At 47.4% G+C, this 22,179-nt stretch overlaps 1 protein-coding gene across 5 annotated transcripts in view; it reads right to left on the bottom strand.

Annotated features, from left to right (window-relative positions):
* Window positions 1–8: 8 nt before the first annotated feature.
* The window catches only part of SIAE (sialic acid acetylesterase), a 39,366-nt gene continuing 17,195 nt past the window's right edge, over window positions 9–22,179 (bottom strand). For 4 of the 5 annotated variants that reach the window (XM_055415967.2, XM_055415969.2, XM_055415968.2 and 1 more), the window contains exons 4-10: window positions 15,323–15,461; window positions 11,308–11,485; window positions 9,577–9,686; window positions 8,701–8,834; window positions 4,236–4,393; window positions 3,082–3,274; window positions 9–1,220 (exon numbers count right to left, since the gene is read on the bottom strand). In XM_055415967.2, coding sequence (XP_055271942.2) covers window positions 969–1,220; window positions 3,082–3,274; window positions 4,236–4,393; window positions 8,701–8,834; window positions 9,577–9,686; window positions 11,308–11,485; window positions 15,323–15,461 — 1,164 coding nt within the window. In that variant the 3' untranslated portion in view covers window positions 9–968. Of the gene's footprint in view, window positions 1,221–3,081; window positions 3,276–3,855; window positions 3,981–4,235; window positions 4,394–8,700; window positions 8,835–9,576; window positions 9,687–11,307; window positions 11,486–15,322; window positions 15,462–22,179 lie in introns of all 5 variants that reach the window. The other variant, XM_088832380.1, reaches the window with a different exon arrangement.

Genomic DNA, 22,179 nt, shown 5'->3' with positions numbered 1-22,179 from the left:
CCCATGACTCAGGATGTTACTTTTATTTCCAGCTTCTTAATAGATGACAATTACCAAGTGCCTTCAGCTGTTTTTAATCAGCCAGTAAACACCATTATGATTCTCAACAGTATACACCAAAGCCCTCTTTCACATTTGTCCCATCTGGATTATTTTTCTAAATGCTTATGTAGCTTTACTTTAAGACTCTTTGTTCTCCCCTCTGGATTATTTTCGCTGTTAAACCTCTTACCTGTCAAGAGCCAGATACCGCTATCTACCCTCAGTGACCTCTGCAGTCATGTGGTTCCCGCACAGGCTGCCCCATCACACCCTCTCTCACCACCTCATAGCCGCCCCTTCACGCCTCCCAAAATCCCTGCACGTGGCTGTGGTTTCTTTGTTTTAAACGTTCACATTATCATTTAGACTAAAGGAACAGAGTTGGTTTTAGCTTAGCACAGAACAGGGCCCTCTTCAATTCTCTGAAAGACTGTTGTGTACCAGAAGAAACATTTCAGTTCCACATGAGGAAAAACTGTTGGGAAGCTTAGAATGGAAACTACAGAAATGGAATAACCACTTGTCAGATTTTAGTAAAAAACAAACACATAAATGCTCGTCAGCCTCCACGGCCTTGAAATCTCTTCCAATCCTGAGTTTCCACAGTCTAGAGGTAACACAAAAGTGTTAAAGACTGTTCACTCCAAATAATGAAGGAAGTGAATGACACGGATTCAACTTGTTTGTAGTTGGTAATTAGTCTACTATGGGTACCTGGTGTGGCTGAGGGCAGAAGGCAAGCGTTGCATTCGCCTACCAGCCCTGGCATCTCAGAAAATCGAAACAGCCGTGTGCTAGCCGGGTGCTGTCAGTGAGGCAGTTTGATTAATTTCCATTAAAAATCAGTAGTTGTCATTTAAACTCCTAAATGCCCAAATCTAAAGGATCCACACTTGTGTCTAAAACGTGATTGCACTGCTATGAAATCATTTAGCAGTCCTGCTGTGAGAGCCAGGGCTCGGGTTTGTAATGAGAACAATGAAGGGAGGAGCTGGCAGGGTACTGGTGGGGTGGTACAGGGGACACTGCTTATATTCACACGGCCATGGGGTCCAGGCATACCGAAGAGCAGCTGGGGTGTCATGACAAGACGTGATGTTCAGGGCCAGGGTCTGGGTGGAGAAGGTGCCCATGGGAGCTGGAAGCCACTTGCACTGGTGGTCACTGCAACAGGAGACCTAAACAGGAGAGTCACAGAAAGGAATGGTTAGAATAGTTGGCAGGATGTGCCGAGAGATGGAACTGCTCTGCAGACAGACTGAAGGGAGAAAAGGGCTGCTTTTGACCAAGAACACGTTTTCTACAATAACCAGGACAAACTCGGTCTGGTTATCACAGCCACAGATTTGACAATAAGAGTTCACAAGATAAATAGCTGAGATGAAGAAACAAAACAGCAAATTACTGAGAGAGACAAGACAGCATGGAGACAAGAAGCACTTAGGAAAGGCTCCCCTGAACAATCTTCCTGTGGTCCTCCCGCCAAGCAGGCAGGAATCTGAGTGAGCAAGCCAGCCTCTGGGCTGCTCTCTGGCTCCCAGCAGAGCTGGGGGAAGGTGAAGGGCCACACAGAACTGTGGATGGTAAGCCGTTCTCAAGTCAGAAAGCGATTCTGGTGAAGGGAGTGTTAAAATACCCAGTTCCCAAAGGTTCAAATCTGTCCTGGCCCCAACTCAGACTCCAGGGCCAGTCAGACTGCCAGCAGCTGACTACAGAGGGGAACTCAGAATGCACAGATTCTAGGGAGCTGGGACTCACCTAAAACCCAGCATCCAGGGAAGCCTAGTGGAGTTAGGTGCTAAGTAAGCACCTGAGGCAGGGGGATTCCAGAGGAGGAACAGCCCCACGAACTCTTGTATAATTACAGTTTGTTTTCTACATTCTTTCATTGTCCCTCCAATGCCCTCTTCTCACGCATTTAAGTATTCCACCCTGGGACGCCTCCAGCCACCACCCTGGCCTTGATGTTGTTGAATTGCTTAGTTGTATTTGACTCTGTGTGACCCTATGCACTGTAGCCCACCAGGCTCCTCTGTCCTTGGGATTTCCCAGGCAAGAATACTGGAAGTGGGTTGCCATTTCCTTCTCTTGGGGATCGGAATCCCCAACCTAGGGATTCAACCCGAGTCTCCAGCGTCGGCAGGCAGCTTCTTTACCACCGAGCCAATAAGGAAGCCTCAACCTTAGGAGACTCCTAAATAAGCTGTTTCATCAACAGTCCTAGTTCCACAGTGGAATGATCCTCACCAGGTATTAGAAGCAAGTACAGAGTTCCATTACAGTGAAAGTAAAAGTCACCCCGCCATGTCTGACTCTTTGCAACCCCACAGACTACAGTCCATGGAATTCTCCAGGCCAGAATACTGGAGTGGGTAGCATTTCCCTTCAGGGGATCTTCCCAACCCAGGGATGGATCCCAGGTCTCCCACATTGCAGGCGGATTCTTTACCAGTGAGCTACCAGGGAAGCCCATTAGAGTAATTCAAACTAAGCTGCAAATCACCACACTTAAATCTCTTAAAGGAGAGATTAAACTCAAAAGAAAATCAGAATTTAGGATAGTACGACAAAAAAAAGATGTCCAAGGATGAGGGAAATATTCTGCAGCCAAGATCCTTTCCTTTCAAATAGGTACCCACAAATAATGCTACCTGTCCTGAGCAAAAATGGTTGCTCTGGGAGGGAAAATACAAAAACAATATCTTTTTAATATGGACTCTTAATTTGTTAATTAATTTTAATATTTCTTAGTTATTTGATTTATAAATTTTAAACAAAATTATATATTTTTATAAAATTAGATTTATAATATTTATATATTTTTTTATTTACTATTGATGTAATTTTTAAATTCGCTTTTGTCCCATCAAAATTGCCTCTAAGTGAATGAATCAAGAGCTGCTTACTTGTCACTCAGAGATAAACTTAGCCCCTGACCAACCAAGACCTGCCTCGTATATAATTAGAGATGAGCCTCGGTGTGGAGGAAATCCTGATCTGCACACAGGATGAACCCCTATTGTTTTCTGCAGCTCTCACCTCAAATATCTTGTCGTCACGCCTCTGCACCTTGATTGGCTGTGAATATGTGAGGTTGAGCAGCCCCCTGTCGGCCAGGAGTTCTATCTTCTGAGGCAGTGGTCCTTGAAAGATCAACTTCTCCCCGTAAGCCAAGGCACGGGCCCCCAAGTGCAGCCTGTAGGCCACGGTCTGCTTATCTCGAGGGTGAATGCTACAGGACGAAGAACGGGGAGAGAACTTCCAGTTTGGGCTCAACAATAGTCACATTAAGAAAAAGAAAAGGAAATCTTATACAAAGAACCCTAGGAAGGTGAGACTGAATCTAACAGCCAGTGACCTGGGGCTAGTCAGTCTAAGAGAAATGGTGAACTGTAACCACAGATGGGTCTTCTGTGTGTCAACAACCCTGAAATAACTGACGGCTTGGAAGGAAGGAAGGAAAACGGGAGGAGAAGGGAGGGAGGGAGGGCAGACTTTGGAACTAACCTAGGAGAACTCTCGTAAGACTCACAAGCACTCAAAGTTCTCAAAGTGTTTCATCTGAATCAGGTTTTCACTACTTGGCCCCCTCCAGGTTTTATGTGTTCACTCAACAAACATTCATTCATTCAAGCTCCTACTGTAATCGGGACAGTCTGCACTGGGCTTCATGTCACACTGACATTCCCTGGTATCCTAGCAGGCGGTAGTCATCAGGGCTGTTCACCAACGTCCCGGTAGTCCTCCTCTGAGTCTGTGGTAGAATTCTACTTCCTGCTCATACTGAAAATAGACATGGCCATGGGACTTGTTGTGGCCAGTGCAGTGTGAGCAGAAGAGACTTGTGTTGCTTCGGGTGGAAGCATCCAGCTGTGAATATGAGACCGTTAGGCAGCTGTGGAAGCACAAACTCCCCCGGAGCCTCTGACACTCTGGATCTGTGAATGACGATGACAGCAAAGCCCCTCTGTGGACCTTCTTTGGATATGGGAGTGTCAACACAAAATAAGGTTCGGTGACATCAAGGCCCTGGGGTGGGGAGGGATTTTAGTTACTGCAGCACATCCAGGGTGTGAATGATGGATAAATCATGCTTCTAGGCTCCATTCCTTAGGGCCCCTCACAAGTGAACATCAAGAGAAGGCCACAGAGAACACATATTACTGTTCAAGCAAAGCCCGAGAAGCACCTACCTGCCAAAAGGTGAGTTCCTATCACAGAGATCCACGGAGGCAGCCATGAAGGTGTTGGGCATCCTTTGGTTGGGGACATAGCCAAAGTCGGCTGTCTGATGCCAACGGATCTGGGGAAGTCCATCATTCGGGGCTTCACCAAACAAATAGGAAGATAACTAGAAAGCAGACACTGTGCATCAGAACTTCACTGCATCAGAAAACTACATTTCAAAAAAGCTAGAAAAACATTAAGAAAAAAAATTTTTAAAGAAACCTACACTGGAGTCTTTCACAAGCAGACCCTGCTTCTGCTTCACTCACTCGCCCACAGGCTGATCCAACACGTTCTTACTGAGTCTCTCACCCACATGGCTGAACGGCTCATCCCACAAGCCGTGGTGGAACTCGGCCCCTCCAGCCCACTCCTCGCAGCAAGACCTGGAGTCTATTTCTCCTCGCACTGAACCTGGGTTAAGCCTGTGAGCTGCTCTGACAAACAGCATCCAGCTGAGGTGACAGTGAGCAGCTGAGTCTCTGCCTCAGGAGTGCTTGCCTTCTGGTTTCGTCTTCTCAGAATCCTGAGAGGGCCACGGAACAAAAGTGCCGCTACCCTGCTGAAGAAATGTGGAGACAGCGGCCTTGGGAACCAGAAGGTCTTGAGAGAGGAGTTCATGTCCCAGCCTTCCCAGCTGAGGGTCCAGTCACGTGAATTCTGGATCCTTCAGTTCCAGCTGCAGGCACATGAGCAAGCCTGGCTAATGTCTCAGAGCAGAGATAAGCCGCTCTGGGGGACCACCTCTCCCTGCCTGGCCAACCCATGGAATGAGGAGCAAACGCAGTGGCTGCTGTTGTCAGCCCCAAAGTTCTGAGGTCGTCTGTTACAAAGTGGCAGGTCACTGACCTATTGTACATCTGTATACAACACAGGGCAAAGCTCTGTATGGAAGTGGAAAGGACTCTGCCCTTGTGGCTAAGTCGTGTCCAACTCTTTGCAACCCCATGGAATGCAGCATACCAGGCTCCTCTCCTCCACTGTCTCCCAGAGTTTGGTCAAATTCATGTCCATTGAGTCAGTGATGCTATCTAACCATCTCATCCTCTATCGCCCCCTGCTCCTTTTGCCTTCAATCTTTTCTAGCATCAGGGTCTTTCCCAAAGAGCCGGCTCTTCACATCAGGTGGCCAAAGTATTGGAGCTTCAGCTTCAGCATCTACCCTTGAGCACATAGCTGCTGCTGCTAAGTCACTTCAGTCGTGTCCAACTCTGTGTGACCCCATAGACGGAAGCCCACCAGGCTCCCTCGTCCCTGGGATTCTCCAGGCAAGAACACTGGAGTGGGTTGCCATTTCCTTCTCCAATGTGTGAAAGTGAAAAGTGAAAGTGAAGTCTCTCATTTGTGTCCGACCCTTAGCGACCCCATGGACTGCAGCCTACCAGGTTCCTCCATCCATGGGATTTTCTAGGCAAGAGTACTGGAGTGGCTTGCCATTGCCTTCTCCTTGAGCACATAGCAGACTTCATCAAAGACCCCAGTCCCTCGCACGTTCCAGCAGCCATGCCCTGTTGCCACCTGGTCGTGTGGTTTCTCCCACTGAAAGAAAGAGGACATTTTCCCCACCACTGATTCTTATTAAACTCTCCTGTGCAAATTGGCCTTAACACATGAAATGATAAAAGGTGGTGGAGCTTCGCAATGAAATGTCATGAAAACTAGAAAATGGCATCCACTGAGTAACCCTGCTGCTTCCCACACAACACCCAAGAGAGAAGGCTGAAAGTGGGGCCATGTGCGCCAACGGGTGCCATGATGTGGATCCCTGCAAGAACCCCCTGGAAGAGTCTAGGGGGAGTTCTAGCCTGAAGTGCTGAGGGAAAAATGCTACCAAGAGCCACTCAAGCCAAGGAAGTTGTTTCAAAATGGCAGTTGGCTGAGAATTCCTGCAGTCATTCCCCACTACTTCATCAGCTGTATTACAACAGATTGACCACATGGGGGCACCAGCAGACTCTACACCCACAGGAAATTCCTGTGTTTTTCCCCTGAGATAAAGCAGGGCACTTGCAGGGATTAGGAGAAACACTGCTGCTAAAGAAGGCATGTCACAGCCAAAGAATATAAAAGTGGCTGCACTTGCAGGATTTTACAATAGCATCTGCGGTTTGTAGTCTGGTTCACCGTTTCTCCAAAATCCTTTTGAAAAAGCATATACTCCCTCGAGACTGGTAGTCGTGTCCAGACGTGAGAGCTGGACTATAAAGAAGGCTGGGTGCTGAATAACTGATGCTTTTGAACTGTGGTGCTGGAGGAGACTCTTGAGAGCCCTTTAGACTGCAAGACGATCAAACCAGTCAACCCTGTAGAAATCAACCCTGAATATTCACTGGAAGGACTGATGCTAAAGCTGAAGCTCCAATACTCTGGCCACCTGATGCGAAGACCTGACTCATTAGAAAAGATCCTGATGCTGGGAAAGATTGAAAGCAGGACGAGAAGAGAGCAACAGAGGATGAGATGCTGCTGCTGCTGCTGCGTCGCTTCAGTCGTGTTTGACTCTGTGCGACCCCAGAGATGGCAGCCCACCAGGCTCCCCTGTCCCTGGGATTCTCCAGGCAAGAACACTGGAGTGGGCTGCCATTTCCTTCTCCAATGCATGAAAGTGAAAAGTGAAAGTGAAGTTGCTCAGTCATGTCCGACTCTTTGCAACTCCATGGACTGCAGCCTACCTGGCTCCTCCGTCCATGGGATTTTCCAGGCAAGAGTAGTGGAGTGGGGTGCCATTGCCTTCTCCAAGGATGAGATGGTTGGATGGCATAACCAACCCAATGGACCTGAATCTGAGCAAACTCCAGGAGACAGTGGAGGACAGGGGAGCCTGGCGTGCTGCAGTCCATGTGGTCACAAAGAGTCAGACACAACTTAGCAACTGAAGGACAACAATAATAGGGTCTCCAGCCCTGAACTCCGGCTCCTCTCTCTCCCCGTGCCTCAGATCACACATCAGTATTAAACTCGCAGACACGTGGATGTAGCCCTGCCCTCTCCACAGACCTTGCATCCCCCCTCTAACTGTGTGCTCGTTACTGTCACCATGGCTTCACATGCAGCCCTTTTATCAAGCCAATTCATCTTCCTTTACAGACCAACTGTCCCTCCAGACTTTCCGACTTCTCTCAATAATAATAATAAACACAGGCATTTTCTCACTTGTGCCAAGCTTTACATGGACTAGCTCATTTAAGACTTAAAATAACAAAGAGGTTCGATGTCTTATTTGAAATCACACAGCTAAGGAAGTGCCAGAGCTGAGATTCAAATCCCCAGACTACGCTCAGAACCATTAAACTGTTGTATTTGACAGTTTCCTTTGAAGTTAAACATTTATCGTCCCAGTTTTTCACAAGCGACCGACAGACTGTTGTTGATGATGATAAAGCTGGCGCCCGAGGCTACAGCACTTCTACTAAACCAGGGGTACAGGACGAGGAGCAGGTCCCTCTGCTTCCTGCTATATATTTCTAGCAGCTCACACAGTTTGTGGCATATAATAAACACGGAAACGTATGTTTGGCCTGAGTTGATTGAAGTCACATTCCACTCACCATGTACACAGGCTGAGAGGCAAAAAAAGTACCTCCAAGGACCAAATGTAGTTTCTACCAACAGTAATACAGAAGTGGTGACAGGCGCTGCTATTTTGAAAATAATGAGCAGAATATTCTGGTTCAAAGTCAAAACAAGTGTAAGAAAGGAGAAAGGAAATGATTGTAAAGTAATTATAAGTGGAAAGCAAGTCTATAAAAATCTTTTATCCAAAAAAAGGCCTGTGAACTAGGATAGGGTAGAGAAACGGGGTGGGGGGAGGCAAGCGGGGATGGTGAGAGGGAAGCATCTGTGGGCTACCAGAGGCAGACGCCTACAGACAGGGGTGTCCAACTCAAATACTAACGCCTGCTTCGTGTCTTATATTGTGAGGCGGGTCTTGTTTTTGTCACACCTTACTTGTTTAATTCCTATGTTCCAGGAAAGTCAGAACTACTGCCCCGCTAGGACATCTTGGTTCTGGAGGGGTCGTGTGAACAGGCAAGGTGAGGCACTTCAGAACTTGGTTGTGTGTGTGCTAAGTCACTTCAGTCGTGTCTGACTCTTTGCGACCCCATGGACTGTAGCCCACCAGGCTCCTCTGTCCGTGGGTTTTCCCTGGCAAGAATACTAGAGTGGGGTGCCATTGCCTTCTCCAGGGGATCTTCCTGACCCAGGGATTGAACCAACATCTCCTGCATTGCAGGCGGATTCTTTACCACTGGGAGCCCACATACTGGTTATTTATTAATTTTTTTAAGATTTAATTGTCCTGTCAGTGAGCTGAGATGAACAGCAAGCAGGCTATGAGGGCAAAAAGCAAGGAACACAGATTCCAGGGAAGAGGTCTCAGCAGCATCTCCCCCACCAAAGCCCACACACCCTCTTTCTTTTGGCACCTACCTGGACAAATCCGAACGGGAAGAGGCGCTCTGTCTGCCCCTGTGAGCCATCGTGGAAGGTCTGGCGCCAGTCGTCAATGAGCAGAGGGAATGTACAATTGTACAGGTCCCTGTTAAAGTTTACATTGGACTCCCCTGAAAACAGTCCAAACTGTGAGAGGGAGTTGGAGTAGACACAAGATGACCCCACATTGCTCCCTAGCCTCCATCCTGAGGTCTCTCTGGACTGGCCTTGGGTTTGCTCTGGCCGATGAGCCATCAGCAAACACGACTGCAAGAGCAAATCGGCTCTGGACTTTGTTCTCTCCTGACACACTTGAAAGCCTGACACTGCCAGGTAGATGGTAAATAAGGCTGAACTAGCTTGCTGAAGGTCTTCCCTGGTGGCTCAGTCAGTAAAAAATCCACCTGCAATGCAGGAGACTGGGGTTCAATCCCGGGGTCAGGAAGATGCCCTGCAGGAGGAAGTGGCAGCTCACTCCAGTATCCTTGCCTGGAGAATCCCATGGACAGAGGAGGCTGGTGAGCAACAGTCCATGGGGTCACAGGAGCCGGACACAGAGCAATGAACCATCACTATCACAGCTGGTTGAAGGATGAGAGGCCGCATGAGAACCAGGAGCCCCAGTCAACAGCCATGAGGCAGAGGCCATCCTGGGTCATCCAGCCACCAGACAGCTGCCAGGCTGCCAGAGACACATAGGAGATCCCAGCAGAAACAAGCCAAAGCAGCCCCGACAGAAACACTCCCCTGCTAACTTGAAGAATAGTGAGCCAAAGAAAATTACAATGGTTTGAAGTCACTAAGTTCCAGGGTGGTTTGTTATGTGGCAACAGCTGACTCATATAATGGAAAACCAGGAAACTGAACACTCACCCTGGTACCATATCACCCCCTTCAGTGTCATGTTACGGAGCGGATGGATCATGGCATTCCAGAGAACAGAGTGTGCACTCGGACCAATTTTATGGTCAGATGGCATGGACCTAAAATGAGGAAGACACACAAGTGTCAGGAGAGAACCAGTGACTGATCCCACGATAATCCCTGAGCTAGGTATCTATCCAGCTTCACTCGGGGCAAACCCCTGATGAAAGCAGCTCAGAGCTCAATTCAACCACTCTGTTTCCATGAAAACATGTGTCAGTCGGCTCGTGTGAGTTCAGTGGCACTGTCTCCGTTTCCATCAAGTGATTGAGACCAGGGGCGGGGGTGGGGGGCGGAGCGGGCAGGTGTGAATGAGTCTATCACACAGGCAAAAAGTTTGCTTAACCAGCACTCACTGAATGGACACTGAGCTTAAGTTCTTTGCTTTTATAAGCAATGCCATGATTCTCTTCCTGAGAGCTGAATCATTATACACAGTCTTCATTATTTCCTTAGGCTAAATTCCCATAAATGAGATAGCCAGGTCAGAAGGCACATTTTCTGATGACTTGGAACATGGCCCTGAGTTGTCTCTGTGGAAAAACTTGTGTCAATCTCTCCTGGAGCGGTTGTGTGTGAGAACCCCCATGGCCCCTTGGTATTGTCCCTGCCATGCCCCCTGAGGTCTGGGAAGCCTGGCTTTAGATTCTTCCACCTCTACTGAGAGTAAGTCTTTCCTTTCCAAAGCAGGAGGACTTCACTTCCCAGCAGGCAGGCCTTTACCCAAGACACACCAAGAGCTCAAATCCATGCTCTTGCCAGAACTGATGAGACAAGTTCTGTGAAGGCAGCTCACATAGTATCCATGTCCATGGCAACATTAGTGTCAAGAAGTTATCAACTAGCCTCTTCTCTGCCCCTGCCCGAACCACTATTATTCCTGATCCACTTTTCCTGAGTGTGCCTTCACCAGCAGTCTTCCAATACCGTTTTCTGACGACACAGATACCGTGTTCTTCCAAGCTGTGAGATTAGGTTTGTTCTCACAATGGTTAACAGCACAGATACTGACACCAGACTTCATCACTCACTAGTCGCGTTCCCAAGCAAGTCACCAAACCGCTCTCGCAATTAGTCCCTTTATCCTCATGTGTTACTAGTACCCACACCTCAAGAGAGTGTTGCATTAAATGAGTTAATATCATATAAAGTGCTTATGACAGTATCTGGCATTTAGAAAGCTTCTATTAAGTATTAACGTATCCCTATTGATAGTTAGGGAGTTTGGGATGGACATATACACATTGCTGTATTTAAAATGGATAAGCAACGAAGTATAGCACAAGGAATTCAGCTCAATGTTATGCAGCAGCCTGGACAGGAGGGGACTGTGGGGGAGAACGGATACATGTATACTGAGTCCCTTTTCTGTCTACGTGAAACCATCACAACATTATCTGTTAACTGGCTATATCCCAATACAAAAAGTTAAAAATATCTGATTAAAAAAATATATTAGCTATCCCTATTATTAAGGAAAAGGGTCATAATTACTTCTTGACATACCGTCAAATGATTGTGGTGGTGATGACAGTGAAAATAACACCTGAATAAGTCACATACATTTAACACATATTTGTACATTCAGCTCATATTTGACTTCCCCAAGGAGACCATGATCCTTCTCTCTCACAGAATTTCCTGACAGGCTTTCTCCTGGACCAGAGGATGCTTTCTTACCCTGATCTCGGGACCCCACAGGCTTCAAGGGGCCTTCTAGATGACCAAGCTTCAATGGGTGTCCCATTCCACGAGGAGGAGAGCAACCCCACAGGATACCGCAGGGTGTCATACAGGAAACGCCCAAAGAGCCAGCACACTGCTGACATGTACGTGAAGTTTCCGTGGCCTAAGTTTTCTGTTCAGAGAAACAGATAGAGACAGTCAGGGGAGAAGTAGGTGGACACGGCCTGGAGCTCCTGGGTGGACCTAGGTGAGAAGCTCGGGTGTGGGTCAGGCCTTGCATTCCTTTTTAAGACTTTCCAAGGGCAAGAGAAAATGGAGAGGCAGCTGGCTGGCTAGCAGAAAGCCAAATATACATGTATATTCAGCAAGGCAAGGAGGCTTCCCCACCACGTGCAGGGCCCTGAGAACCTAGGAATATTGATACCCCTCTGCAACAGGTGAGGGGCAGAAAGGCTGCCGGCCCCCAATCCCCGCCCCCTGCACTCCTACCCAACAGCCATGCCACCCCTACTTAGCTCTGTGGAAGGGCACAACCAAGTGCAGAGAATGTCGAGAAGAAAGGTATATTTTTTCCAGGCAGTTTTATATCCGAGCTTAAAGCCACGGTAATGAAGATGAGAACAAACACATGACGGGGAGTTTGGCCAAAAGGGAAAGCAACAGAAACCAAAACCAGCATTTCAGAGTTCGGCACCACTGAGTTCATTCGTCCATACAGCCCAGGAACCAACACAGACCAGAAAGGGTGATTTCCACATCAGAAGAAGGCTGCTGAACAGGGGAACAGGCACACACGCAACTGGTGGGATCAACCCAACCCAAGAGCCGTCAAAGAACCACGAGGTGTAAGTCACTGCCTTGGCGCATGAAAGATCCAAACAGCACATTTCTGGCTCTCGAAAGGTGGAAAGTGTGGTAGGAGGAGCTGAAAATCAGTTTCAAATCAATTAAAATGGATTGAGCACCTACCAGGTGCCAGGGACTTCTAGATGATTGTGATATAGAAAGGAAAAGGAAAGACATGGAACCTCTGCTCAGAGGTCTTCTATCCTATAGAATAAGACAAATATTCAACAAAGTCAAATATATTGCAAAATATGGTTTAGTGCTTTAAGAAGTACAAAAGTATGTTAAGGGGTTCTAACAGCAAAATAAAGAATAGCAAATGAAAGGCAGATCATAACATGCTCAGGAAAGGCAGGCTCCTTCCCTGTGCTCTGGTCCTGCTCTGTGCCTGGGGGTTTCCCTCACCTCACTAAACCATTAGGATTTCTGTATTCTCAGCGTCTGGAACCCAGTACAGAGTCAGTGAATGTTTGTTGGCTGGTGTTGGGTGGCAGTGGTGGCTGGAATAAGGGTGGATTCACTGATGGGGAGGTAGAGGGAGAAGGTAATTAAGAGGGAAGGGAGGGAGGTGGGGAGACCTTGGGAGACAGGAATGCCGTAAGCAGAGCTAGCATTCTGGGCAAAAGAAACAATATGTACAGACACCTGCAGAACTGGAAAGTTTCTCAAGTATTTGAGTAGAGTATCAATTACAAAAGGAGAATAGTGTAAGAGACAAGTGGAGGGGAGGTTGGAGTAAAGAAAATGGAAAGTCACTTGGAAAGGCGTGGGAATGAGAATGTGTGGTGGGCAGCAAAGGTGTCTCCAGGCTAAGGCCTGGACCCTGTGAGTGAACTGTATGTGGCTAAAGGGACGCTATAGATGTTTCAACAGTAAGGACCTGAAGAGGGGGCAACTGTCCTGAATTATCCAGAGAGGTCCAAGCTCAATACAAGCGTCTTTAAAATCAGAGACCCTCGGGACTTCCCTGGTGGTCCAGTGGTTGAGACTCTACCGTGCAATGCAGGGGACATGGGTTCAATCCCTGGATTGGGGAACTGAGATCCCCATGTGCCACAGAGCAGCTCAGCCCATGAGCCACAAGTAGAGAAGCCTGTGTGCTACAATGAATACCCAGCAGAGCCAAAAAAAAAAATCAGAGACCTTTCCCAACTGCAGTCAGAGATAAGAGGACAGTAGAAGAGGCAGAAGAGACTTGAAATATGAGAGGGTCCTGACCTACCAGGCTCTTCCCCAGACACCTGCATGGCCTCACCTCTGTCAAGTTATTACGGAAATGCTGCCTTTCTCAGCGGGACCTCCATGGCCACTCTGAACTGGAAACCACCAGCCCACCCCAGTCCCAGCAGTACTGCCCCCTGCCCTGCATAAGTATATTATGTAATTTATTTCTCAGCACGTACCACCATCTAACCTATCCTTTGATGTTCAAACATTTGAGTCTCTGAGTTCAGAGACTGAAAGGGGACCGATAGCAAGGTATAATACCTTATCTGAATCTAACTGATTCCTGGGTTTTGGAGGACATGCAGGAAGAGTTCATAGACCAAAGGATTCATTAAAAAAATTTTTACCCAAATCTATTCAGTTCCTGAGTTCTTAAAGGGAAAGTTCAGACAGCGTGATACTCAATAGTACGATACTTCATATATAACTTACTAATTTTCTTATTCCTCTTCTGTACTCTCCCACTAGACTGTAAGCTCCATCCAGGAGACCAGGCGAGCCTGCCTGCTTTATTCTCTATCACTCCCAGGACTTAGAATAGCGCCGAGCACACAAAAGACACCCAGATATTTGCTGAATGAATACTTGAAAATGTAGAAGTAACCAAGGTTACCAAGGTAAAGCATGTACAGGTGAAAAAAGGGACTATAAACAGCACAAGGGAGGGATTGGGGAAAGCAAAGAAACAGGCAGGGTGCAGACGGAGAGGGAGCAGGAGGGAGAGGAAGCACCGCGCAAGCTCAGCGGGAGGCGCAGCTTCCAGGAGCAGCGGTCAGCAGAGCCGATGCCACGGGCTGTCCAGAGCGCATCACAGGACAGTAGACACCTTGGGGGAACCAGTTGTTGACCCGGACACAGCAGCCAGATTATAAAGGGTTAAAGAGTGGGAACAACAGAGGACGAGATGGTTGGATGGCATCGCGAACTCAATGGACATGAGTCTGAGCAAACTCTGGGAGACGGTGAAGGACAGGGAAGCCAGGCGTGCTGCAGTCCGTGGGGTCTAAAGAGTCGGATGCAGCTTAGTGATGAAGGACAACAAAGAGTGCACACTCGGGAAGACAGTGAAAAGAATGGAAAGATGTTCTAAGAGGGTTTAACAAAGCAAAGCAGAGAGGAGCGGTTCCAGGAGAAGGGCTGTGTTATGCTCAGCTTCGCCTGGTTTCCTGACAGATAAGTGAAGCCCTGAAGGTGGGGACTGGGTCCTGATCACAGCTGCACCCTCGGGACCCAGAACACAGACCGGCGCAGAGCAGCCTGGAGTAAAGGTTCCCTGCAGGCTGGACAGTGGGGTAAAAGGAGAGAGCCCGAGGGCTACGAGGAGGCCCTGGAGAAGGTAAGAGCCCAAGTCAGGGGCAGCCTTGAGGGAAACGGCCAGCTGTGTTCAGATGCAGAAACGGAGGAAGAAAGAGGAGAGGAGAGCGCCGGGCGGCGCTGAGGAGATTCTGGCGGAGTTTGTGCTGAGTGGCTTCCATGAGGCCGATGAAGCTGGAGGAAGCGCCATCTGCTCAGAGCAAGGGGGCAAGACTCACTGTGGAGTCCTGGGAAGAAACGCATGAAACGAGTACCATCAGTAAGTGGGTGGTGGTAGTTGAGTTGCTCGGTCGTGTCTGACTCTTGCGACCCCATGGACTGTAGCCCATCAGGCTCCTCTGTCCATGGGACTTCCCAGCTAGGAATACTGGAGTGGGTTGTCATTTTCTACTCCAGGGGATCTTCCTGTCCCAGGGATCGAACCTGCGTCTCCTACATTGCAAGCAGATTCTTTACCACTGAGCCACCAGGAACCAGGGCGGGGCAGGCAGATCAATAAGAAATGAGTAAATGGATGGGCAAATTCTGACAGACACAACAGAACACAATTTGGGCTCACAGATGCCACACAGGGCGCCGACCACTCACAGAGGAGCTGGCATGCGCTCCAGCCATCACTTACTCGAGGTGGGCTTGGACCATCGCAGGTCAACCTTGGCGAGGTCCTCCAGTTCCTGCTGAGCCTGGGTGGAAGACACGGAGAGGATGCGGACAGACTGATAGGAAGCCGTGTTCGACAGCTCGCCTGTGGCGTTAAATACCTGAAAAAGAAGCAGGGACATCGTTTCTTACACCAACCAAGTGGACGGTTGATGCTGCTGCTGCCCCCTCATAAACACTACGGCACCCAGCCCCCGCCTGCAGCTCCTTCTGCGCCTTCAGGATACAGAAACAATGCATAATCTAAACCAGCGATGGGCTGGTCCAGACTGCCTGGATCCACCTTGACCCACAGACACCGTGATAAGTCATATCCCCAAAGAAGGTGGGAACACCACGACATCTGCAATCTCAAGGACAAGTCTGTATTGGATGAGAGGAGCTGTGGATGGGTTTGGGCTAAAAAAGGTCGGCACCTTGAAAGTAAAATATTTCTATTCAGGAAAAGTATCCATTAAAGCCATAGCATTATCTTCTAAAAAAAAAAAAGGAACCAAAAAGGCCATGGAGAGGTAGATTTATATAATCCATACCCCATAAGAGATGTGTATTAAAAAGAAACAATTGAAAAACGATTTTTGAACTCCTGAAACATCCTGAAATCAGCCTCAAAAGGCTTATCTTCTCATCTCAGTCCTGGAAAATCACCCAAGAAAAGCACAGGAGGCTGGGAAGTTTGGAAGGTAAGGTCCAGGGTGATTACTGAGATCAATCCCAAGAAACCAGACAAAGAGAAGAGTCTATCCAAAGGCACGTCACTTGTTCCCAGACCCCTGGATGAAACCTCACCGGCTGCCAAGAATGTGGCAGGACTGGCTAAGGGTTCCTCTGGACATGAACACGTGTGCTACACCTGATGGCTTCTTTGTTAACCTATCAAGCATCTTTCCTCTCGGGGCTCACACATAAGTGCTATTTCCTTCAATCCTGATGTGGAGTAGGCATGTTTTTCTTTATTTTTTAAAAAGATGGGGAGGATGAATTGAGAGAGTAGCATTTACACTACCATGTGTAAAATAGGTACCTGATGGGAAGCTGCTGTCCAGCACAGGGAGCTTAGCCCGGTGCCCTGTGATGACCTGGATGGGTGGGATGGCAGGGGAGGGAATGTAAATATACTCATAGGTGAGTCTCCTTGTTGAACAGCAGAAACCAACACCACCTTGTAAAGCAATTACCCTCCAATTAAAAATATTTTAATAAATAAAAATGATTGTGTCATAAAAATATTGTTTTGCTTTTCAATGAGTGTTTGTTTTTTCTAGTCTCCTCTCCACCCCTCTGGACAGTCTGGTCGTCCCAAAACAAAGGCCTAATAGGAGCCTCAAGAAGGCCAGTTATCACTCGCCTCAGGGAACCAGAGCTCCAGCTGAGACAAGACTGTGGAGGCTGCGGGAGGCCGGGCCGCTCTCCATTGGCCGCTGGCCACAGGGTGTGCAGCTGGCTCGCCTTCCCTCCCACCCACCGCAGAGAATACAGCTGGCCCTGCGGCCCACCGGGCAGGAGCAGCCGCAGTGCCCCCACACAGCATGTCATTGAGATGCGCTGCCCCTGGAACCGCCTTTTGACTTGCCGCTGAGCCTGCTGTGGCCAATAAGCCGGCCAGATGCAAAGGCAATGGCCCTTTGGTCCCAGTGGGAGCTGCAGCTTGGAGTGCTCCCTGGGTGACGTGGCTCCGGGCTGCCAGGGTTACTGGGCTTCTACACATGGTCTCAGAAAAATTCCACAGGAAGTCCAGGCTTGCCCGTTCTGGATCTTGCCTGGCAAGTTTCATGCAGAATAAACATTGAAGACGAAGAACAGGCTAGTGCACTCAGTCTATTTTGGCAGGGAAGTTATTTTTCAGCGGCAAGTACCTGTAAAAAGTCACCTCCCTTGAAATTCAGTTCAGCACCGAGCGCTAAGGATCGTATGCTGCTTCCATGGAAACGGAGGATGAAACTGCTTTCGCTCCCTCCACCCACACCAGCTTCCGCACCGACTGGGAACTCCAGGGCCAGCTTGGGATGTGGCGCGGTGACCCGTTGCTAACACTCCAGAGTATGGCAAGGCCAAATGAACTGGGGGAGGGGGTGGCATCGTCCCCTATTGTTACCAGCACACACGGAACTGAATCCAAAGCCCTGGCTGGAAAACTTCCATTTTCAAACTCACATGTGTGCAGTATTTCAAGCCAAAACTCAAAAGCCACAGAAAGTGTTAGCAAAAAATGGGGGTGGGGAGAATTCTTGCTGGACCTGATGACAATTACTTCTGAAGTGGGTATCCTTTCCCAGAATTACCAAGCCTTTAAAAAAAAAAAAACTTTGTATTTTGTATTGGGGTATAGCTGATTAAGGAACAATGTTAGCCATACATATACATGTATCCATTCTCCCCCAAACTCCTCTCCCATCCAGGCAGCCTCATAACACTGAGCAGAGAGTTCCCTGTGCTTACAGTAGGTCTCACCAAGCCATTTTTGATGGAAGCATTTCCTCGGGGATATTGGCAGCAAACTTAGGAATAAAGAGATTTCAGGAAGATTTTCATTTAAATGACACTTGGTTTTCCTGCTGATGAAAGGGGAAGCTTTCCTCCATCTGCTGAGATCAAATTTCATCTCATCAAACACCTCGGCGTAATTATTTTTCTACCAAGTATTGAAATGAGGATGTAAATGAAGACCAAGGTATTTGAAGTCATTAAGGCTGCAGCGACGGGGAGAGCCCTGCGCCTCTCTGGGGACCCACGGTTCACCATCAAAGCAGCTGCTCGCCAGTGTTCATTTTGTAACCTTTACACCACATTCTTGAATTAATGAAGAAACGTCAAGAATCTATTTCCTCAGAGAGTTGTGGCATGGGGTCTGCACAAGGGAGCAAGGCACATGTGTGTGTGTGGGTGTGTGGGTGTGAGTGTGTGGTGTGTGCTCAGTCGCTCAGTTGTGTCCAAAGGGCAGTGATGGACTGTGTAATTATCGTATTATTATTAGCTTACAAAATAATATCAGCTTTTGCAGTGAGGGTGTTAGTCACTCAGTCATGTCTAACTCTTTGCGACCCCATGGACTGGTGGACCACACCAGGTTCCCCCGTCCTTGGGATTTCCTAGGCAAGAATACTGGAGTGGGTTGCTATTCCCTTCTCCAGGAGATCTTTCCAACCCAGGGATTGAATCCATGTCTCCTACATTGGCAGGCGGGTTCTTTACCATGGAGCCACCAGGGAAGCACCACTTTACCTTCTACCACATTACAATATGGCAGATGTAAGATGAGAGAATAACTATAAATAAGCCAGTCCTCAGACCTCCTGGGAACCTTTTATTGTACAGTGGCACCAGCCCTTCTCTTCTGGATTTTAATTGCCCGATTCGTAAAGCAGGAATGTGGCGACTGCTGAGATACGGAAAACCGGGTTTCCCGGCCAGAACACTGGCCATCTTCTTCTGAGCCTAACTAGAAATAGCAAAGTCTTAAGCTGTACCCTGACTTAGAAGGTGACAGATGAGCATTTAGACTTTCCGCCATTTATAAACATCTCACTCGGTGTTATAAATAACACTCGATTTTAAAATTCCACTTTACCCTAACAACAAGATGGGCACACAATCTGCCATTTCCTTCATTTGACTGTGAAGAGTGGTTGGTTATAGTGGAAATTTTGTCTCCCCAGAAATGTCACATGGAGGGAGAGAAGGGGAAAGAGAGAGGCACTGTAGGCATGTGTGTGCGTGCATGCGTGTGCGTGTGTGTGTGTGTGCGTGTGTGTGTGTGTGTGTGTGTGAGAGAAGGGGAAAGAGAGGCACTGTAGGCGTGTGTGTGCGTGTGTGCATGCATGTGTGTGTGCATGTGTGTGTGTGCATGTGTGTGTGTGTGAGAGAAGGGGAGAGGCACTGTAGGCGTGTGTGTGTGTGTGTGTGTGCATGTGTGTGTGTGAGAGAAGGGGAAAGAGAGGCACTGTAGGCGTGTGTGTGTGTGTGTGCGTGTGTGTGTGTGTGAGAAGGGGAAAGAGAGGCACTGTAGGCGTGTGTGTGTGTGTGCGTGTGTGTGTGTGTGAGAAGGGGAAAGAGAGGCACTATAGGCGTGTGTGTGCGTGTGTGCATGCATGTGTGTGTGCGTGTGTGTGTGTGTGTGTGCGAGAAGGGGAAAGAGAGAGGCACTGTAGGCGTGTGTGTGTGGGTGTGTGTGCGTGTGTGTATGTGTGTGTGTGTGTGTGAGAAGGGGAAAGAGAGAGGCACTGTAGGCATGTGTGTGCGTGTGTGTGTGCGTGTGTGTGTGTGCGCATGTGTGTGTGTGCATGTGTGTGTGTGAGAAGGGGAAAGAGGCACTGTAGGCGTGTGTGTGTGTGTGTGAGAAGGGGAAAGAGAGGCACTGTAGGCGTGTGTGTGCGCGTGTGTGTGCATGTGTGTGTGTGTGTGTGCATGTGTGTGTGTGAGAAGGGGAAAGAGAGAGGCACTGTAGGCGTGTGTGTGGGGGTGTGTGTGCGTGTGTGTGTGTGTGAGAAGGGGAAAGAGAGAGGCACTGTAGGCATGTGTGTGCGTGTGTGTGTGCGTGTGTGTGTGTGCGCATGTGTATGTGTGTGTGTGTGTGTGAGAAGGGGAAAGAGAGAGGCACTGTAGGCATGTGTGTGTGCGTGTGTGTATGTGTGTGTGTATGTGTGTGAGAAGGGGAAAGAGAGAGGCACTGTAGGCATATGTGTGTGTGTGTGTGTGCGCGTGTGTGTGTATGAGAAGGGGAAAGAGAGGCACTGTAGGCGTGTGTGTGTGCGTGTGTGTGCATGTGTGTGTGTGAGAAGGGGAAAGAGAGGCACTGTAGGCGTGTGTGTGCGTGTGTGTGCGTGTGTGTGTGCGTGTGTGTGTGTGTGCGTGTGTGTGTGTGTGTTGGGAGTCTTCAGGGGAAGGGAGGAAAATGAATACAGGAGGAGTCATGTCAAGCGTCTTCATGATCCAAACACAAAGTTCTACAGAGTGTTAAGAGACTAGAAAATTTGGCTTTTGGTACTGTCAGCGCCTAAAATGCTGTCTTGCAGACTAAGCGCGTGATTTTAAAACAAACAAAATTAACACTTGGCTTTTTCAGATGGAATCTTTTTTCTATTTTCCTGTATCTCAGAGCTTGTATAGCCTTAGTTCGATATAGAAGATGCTTAAGAGTAAATTCCAGGCAGAAAAAATGTGTTCAGTCTTAACAATCAAACTGTGACTTAGCTTGACAGAAAATGGGATGAGATCCCCTGGCACAGAGTGCAGTTGAGAACCTGACTGTGCAGATACAAACAGATCTGGTCCATGCCTCTCTGTGCAAACAGGGAACTGCAATTAAAGCATTAAGGAAAATACTGTTTTCCTTAATGAGTTAACAGCAATCCCACTTCTATATAAAACCATGCCTTCTATCAAGAGATGAAACTTCAATTTTGCTTCTATTCACTGATGTTAAAATGGAGCCCAGTTAAGTCCAATTTAATAAACATTTAAATTTAAAAGGTTTCCATATATTTAAGTAGGGTAGAAAGCAAGACTAAGTAAAATATTGGTTGCTGCTGCTGCTGCTAAGTCACGTCAGTCGTGTCCAACTCTGTGTGACCCCATAGACGGCAGCTCACCAGGCTCCTCTGTCCCTGGGATTCTCCAGGCAAGAACACTGGAATGGGCTGCCATTTCCTTCTCCAATGCATGAAAAGTGAAAGTGAAGTCGCTCAGTCGTGTCCGACTCTTAGCGACCCCATGGACTGTATCCTACCAGGCTCCTCCGTCCATGGGGTTTCCCAGGCAAGAGTACTAGGAAGACATAAATGCAAGAATTTAGATTTTTAAACTAGAAAATAATGAAAGGAAATAGATATGTCTGAAGTAGAATATTTTTAAAAGCATTATTTATTAACTGGTCTTTTTTTTAAAAAAAAAAAAGAAGCCAGAAGGGGCAGAAGCTACAGACGCAAAACAAGAGACCTTAAGTATGTGCAAGGGCTCAATTTTATACATTTTTTTAAAGATTAATTGAGATCATGGTCTAGCTGTAGAGTTTTTTAAAACTCAAACTTAAATATCTTTCAAAAATAAAGAAGCAGATAATGAAAAAAAGGCAAGAAAATAAAAATCAACTTAAGGAACTGAGTTTTAGAGAAAGAGCTACTAGGGAAGATAATAATCTTTTCAAGATCTTAACCTATTAATGGAAACAAATAAAAGTACATGTCAAAGTATAAACATATTAGTTCTGATCCCTAATGTAAATTAAATCATTTATTCCTAAGATTCTTACTTATATAACATGCCTCTTTATTGTAAATTGAGCCTTTGATATTTAAGGTATCAGTTAAGTGAATATCAATTTCTTGTTTTTATAACTTTGTTAAAAACTTTGTTTTTCTTAAAAACTATAGTTATTCATGCTCATTATAGGAAAATCAGATAATAAAGACAAGCAAAGAAAATCAACCCTAATCTCAAATGTGTCAAAGGACTTAATTCACATGAATTTCTCTGGAGGTCTGAGAGTGAGTAAAAAAAATATCTTCTAACCTTTCAGCAGTGTTTTAAGCTGATAAACTTTAAATATAACTATGAACTTGCTACTGTCCAGCCCTGATCCTAATATAAATGAAACAGCAATGATTCCCTTACTTTTATTTTTAAATCAGATAGTTTGCACTAAACAAAGGAAGGACAATTCTGAGGCCCAAAAGCAAAACCCCATCCCACTCTATCCAGAAATCCACTCCCTTTATTCTGGACTGCTTTTGTGTTCAATCAGAAAGCAGAGTTGTTTCCAGAAAGAAATCTTAGACCCCAAGGCTTTTGTTCTACCACTCTTGTTTTGCTAGAGTTCCGTTC

Source organism: Moschus berezovskii, chromosome 25 (assembly GCF_049115385.1).
Source record: "Moschus berezovskii isolate FMDL1 chromosome 25, NW_MosBer_1.0, whole genome shotgun sequence".
Classification (NCBI taxonomy): domain Eukaryota; kingdom Metazoa; phylum Chordata; class Mammalia; order Artiodactyla; family Moschidae; genus Moschus; species Moschus berezovskii.
Note: the sequence above shows the minus strand (reverse complement) of the source record. Positions and strands in the feature narration are given on the sequence as shown.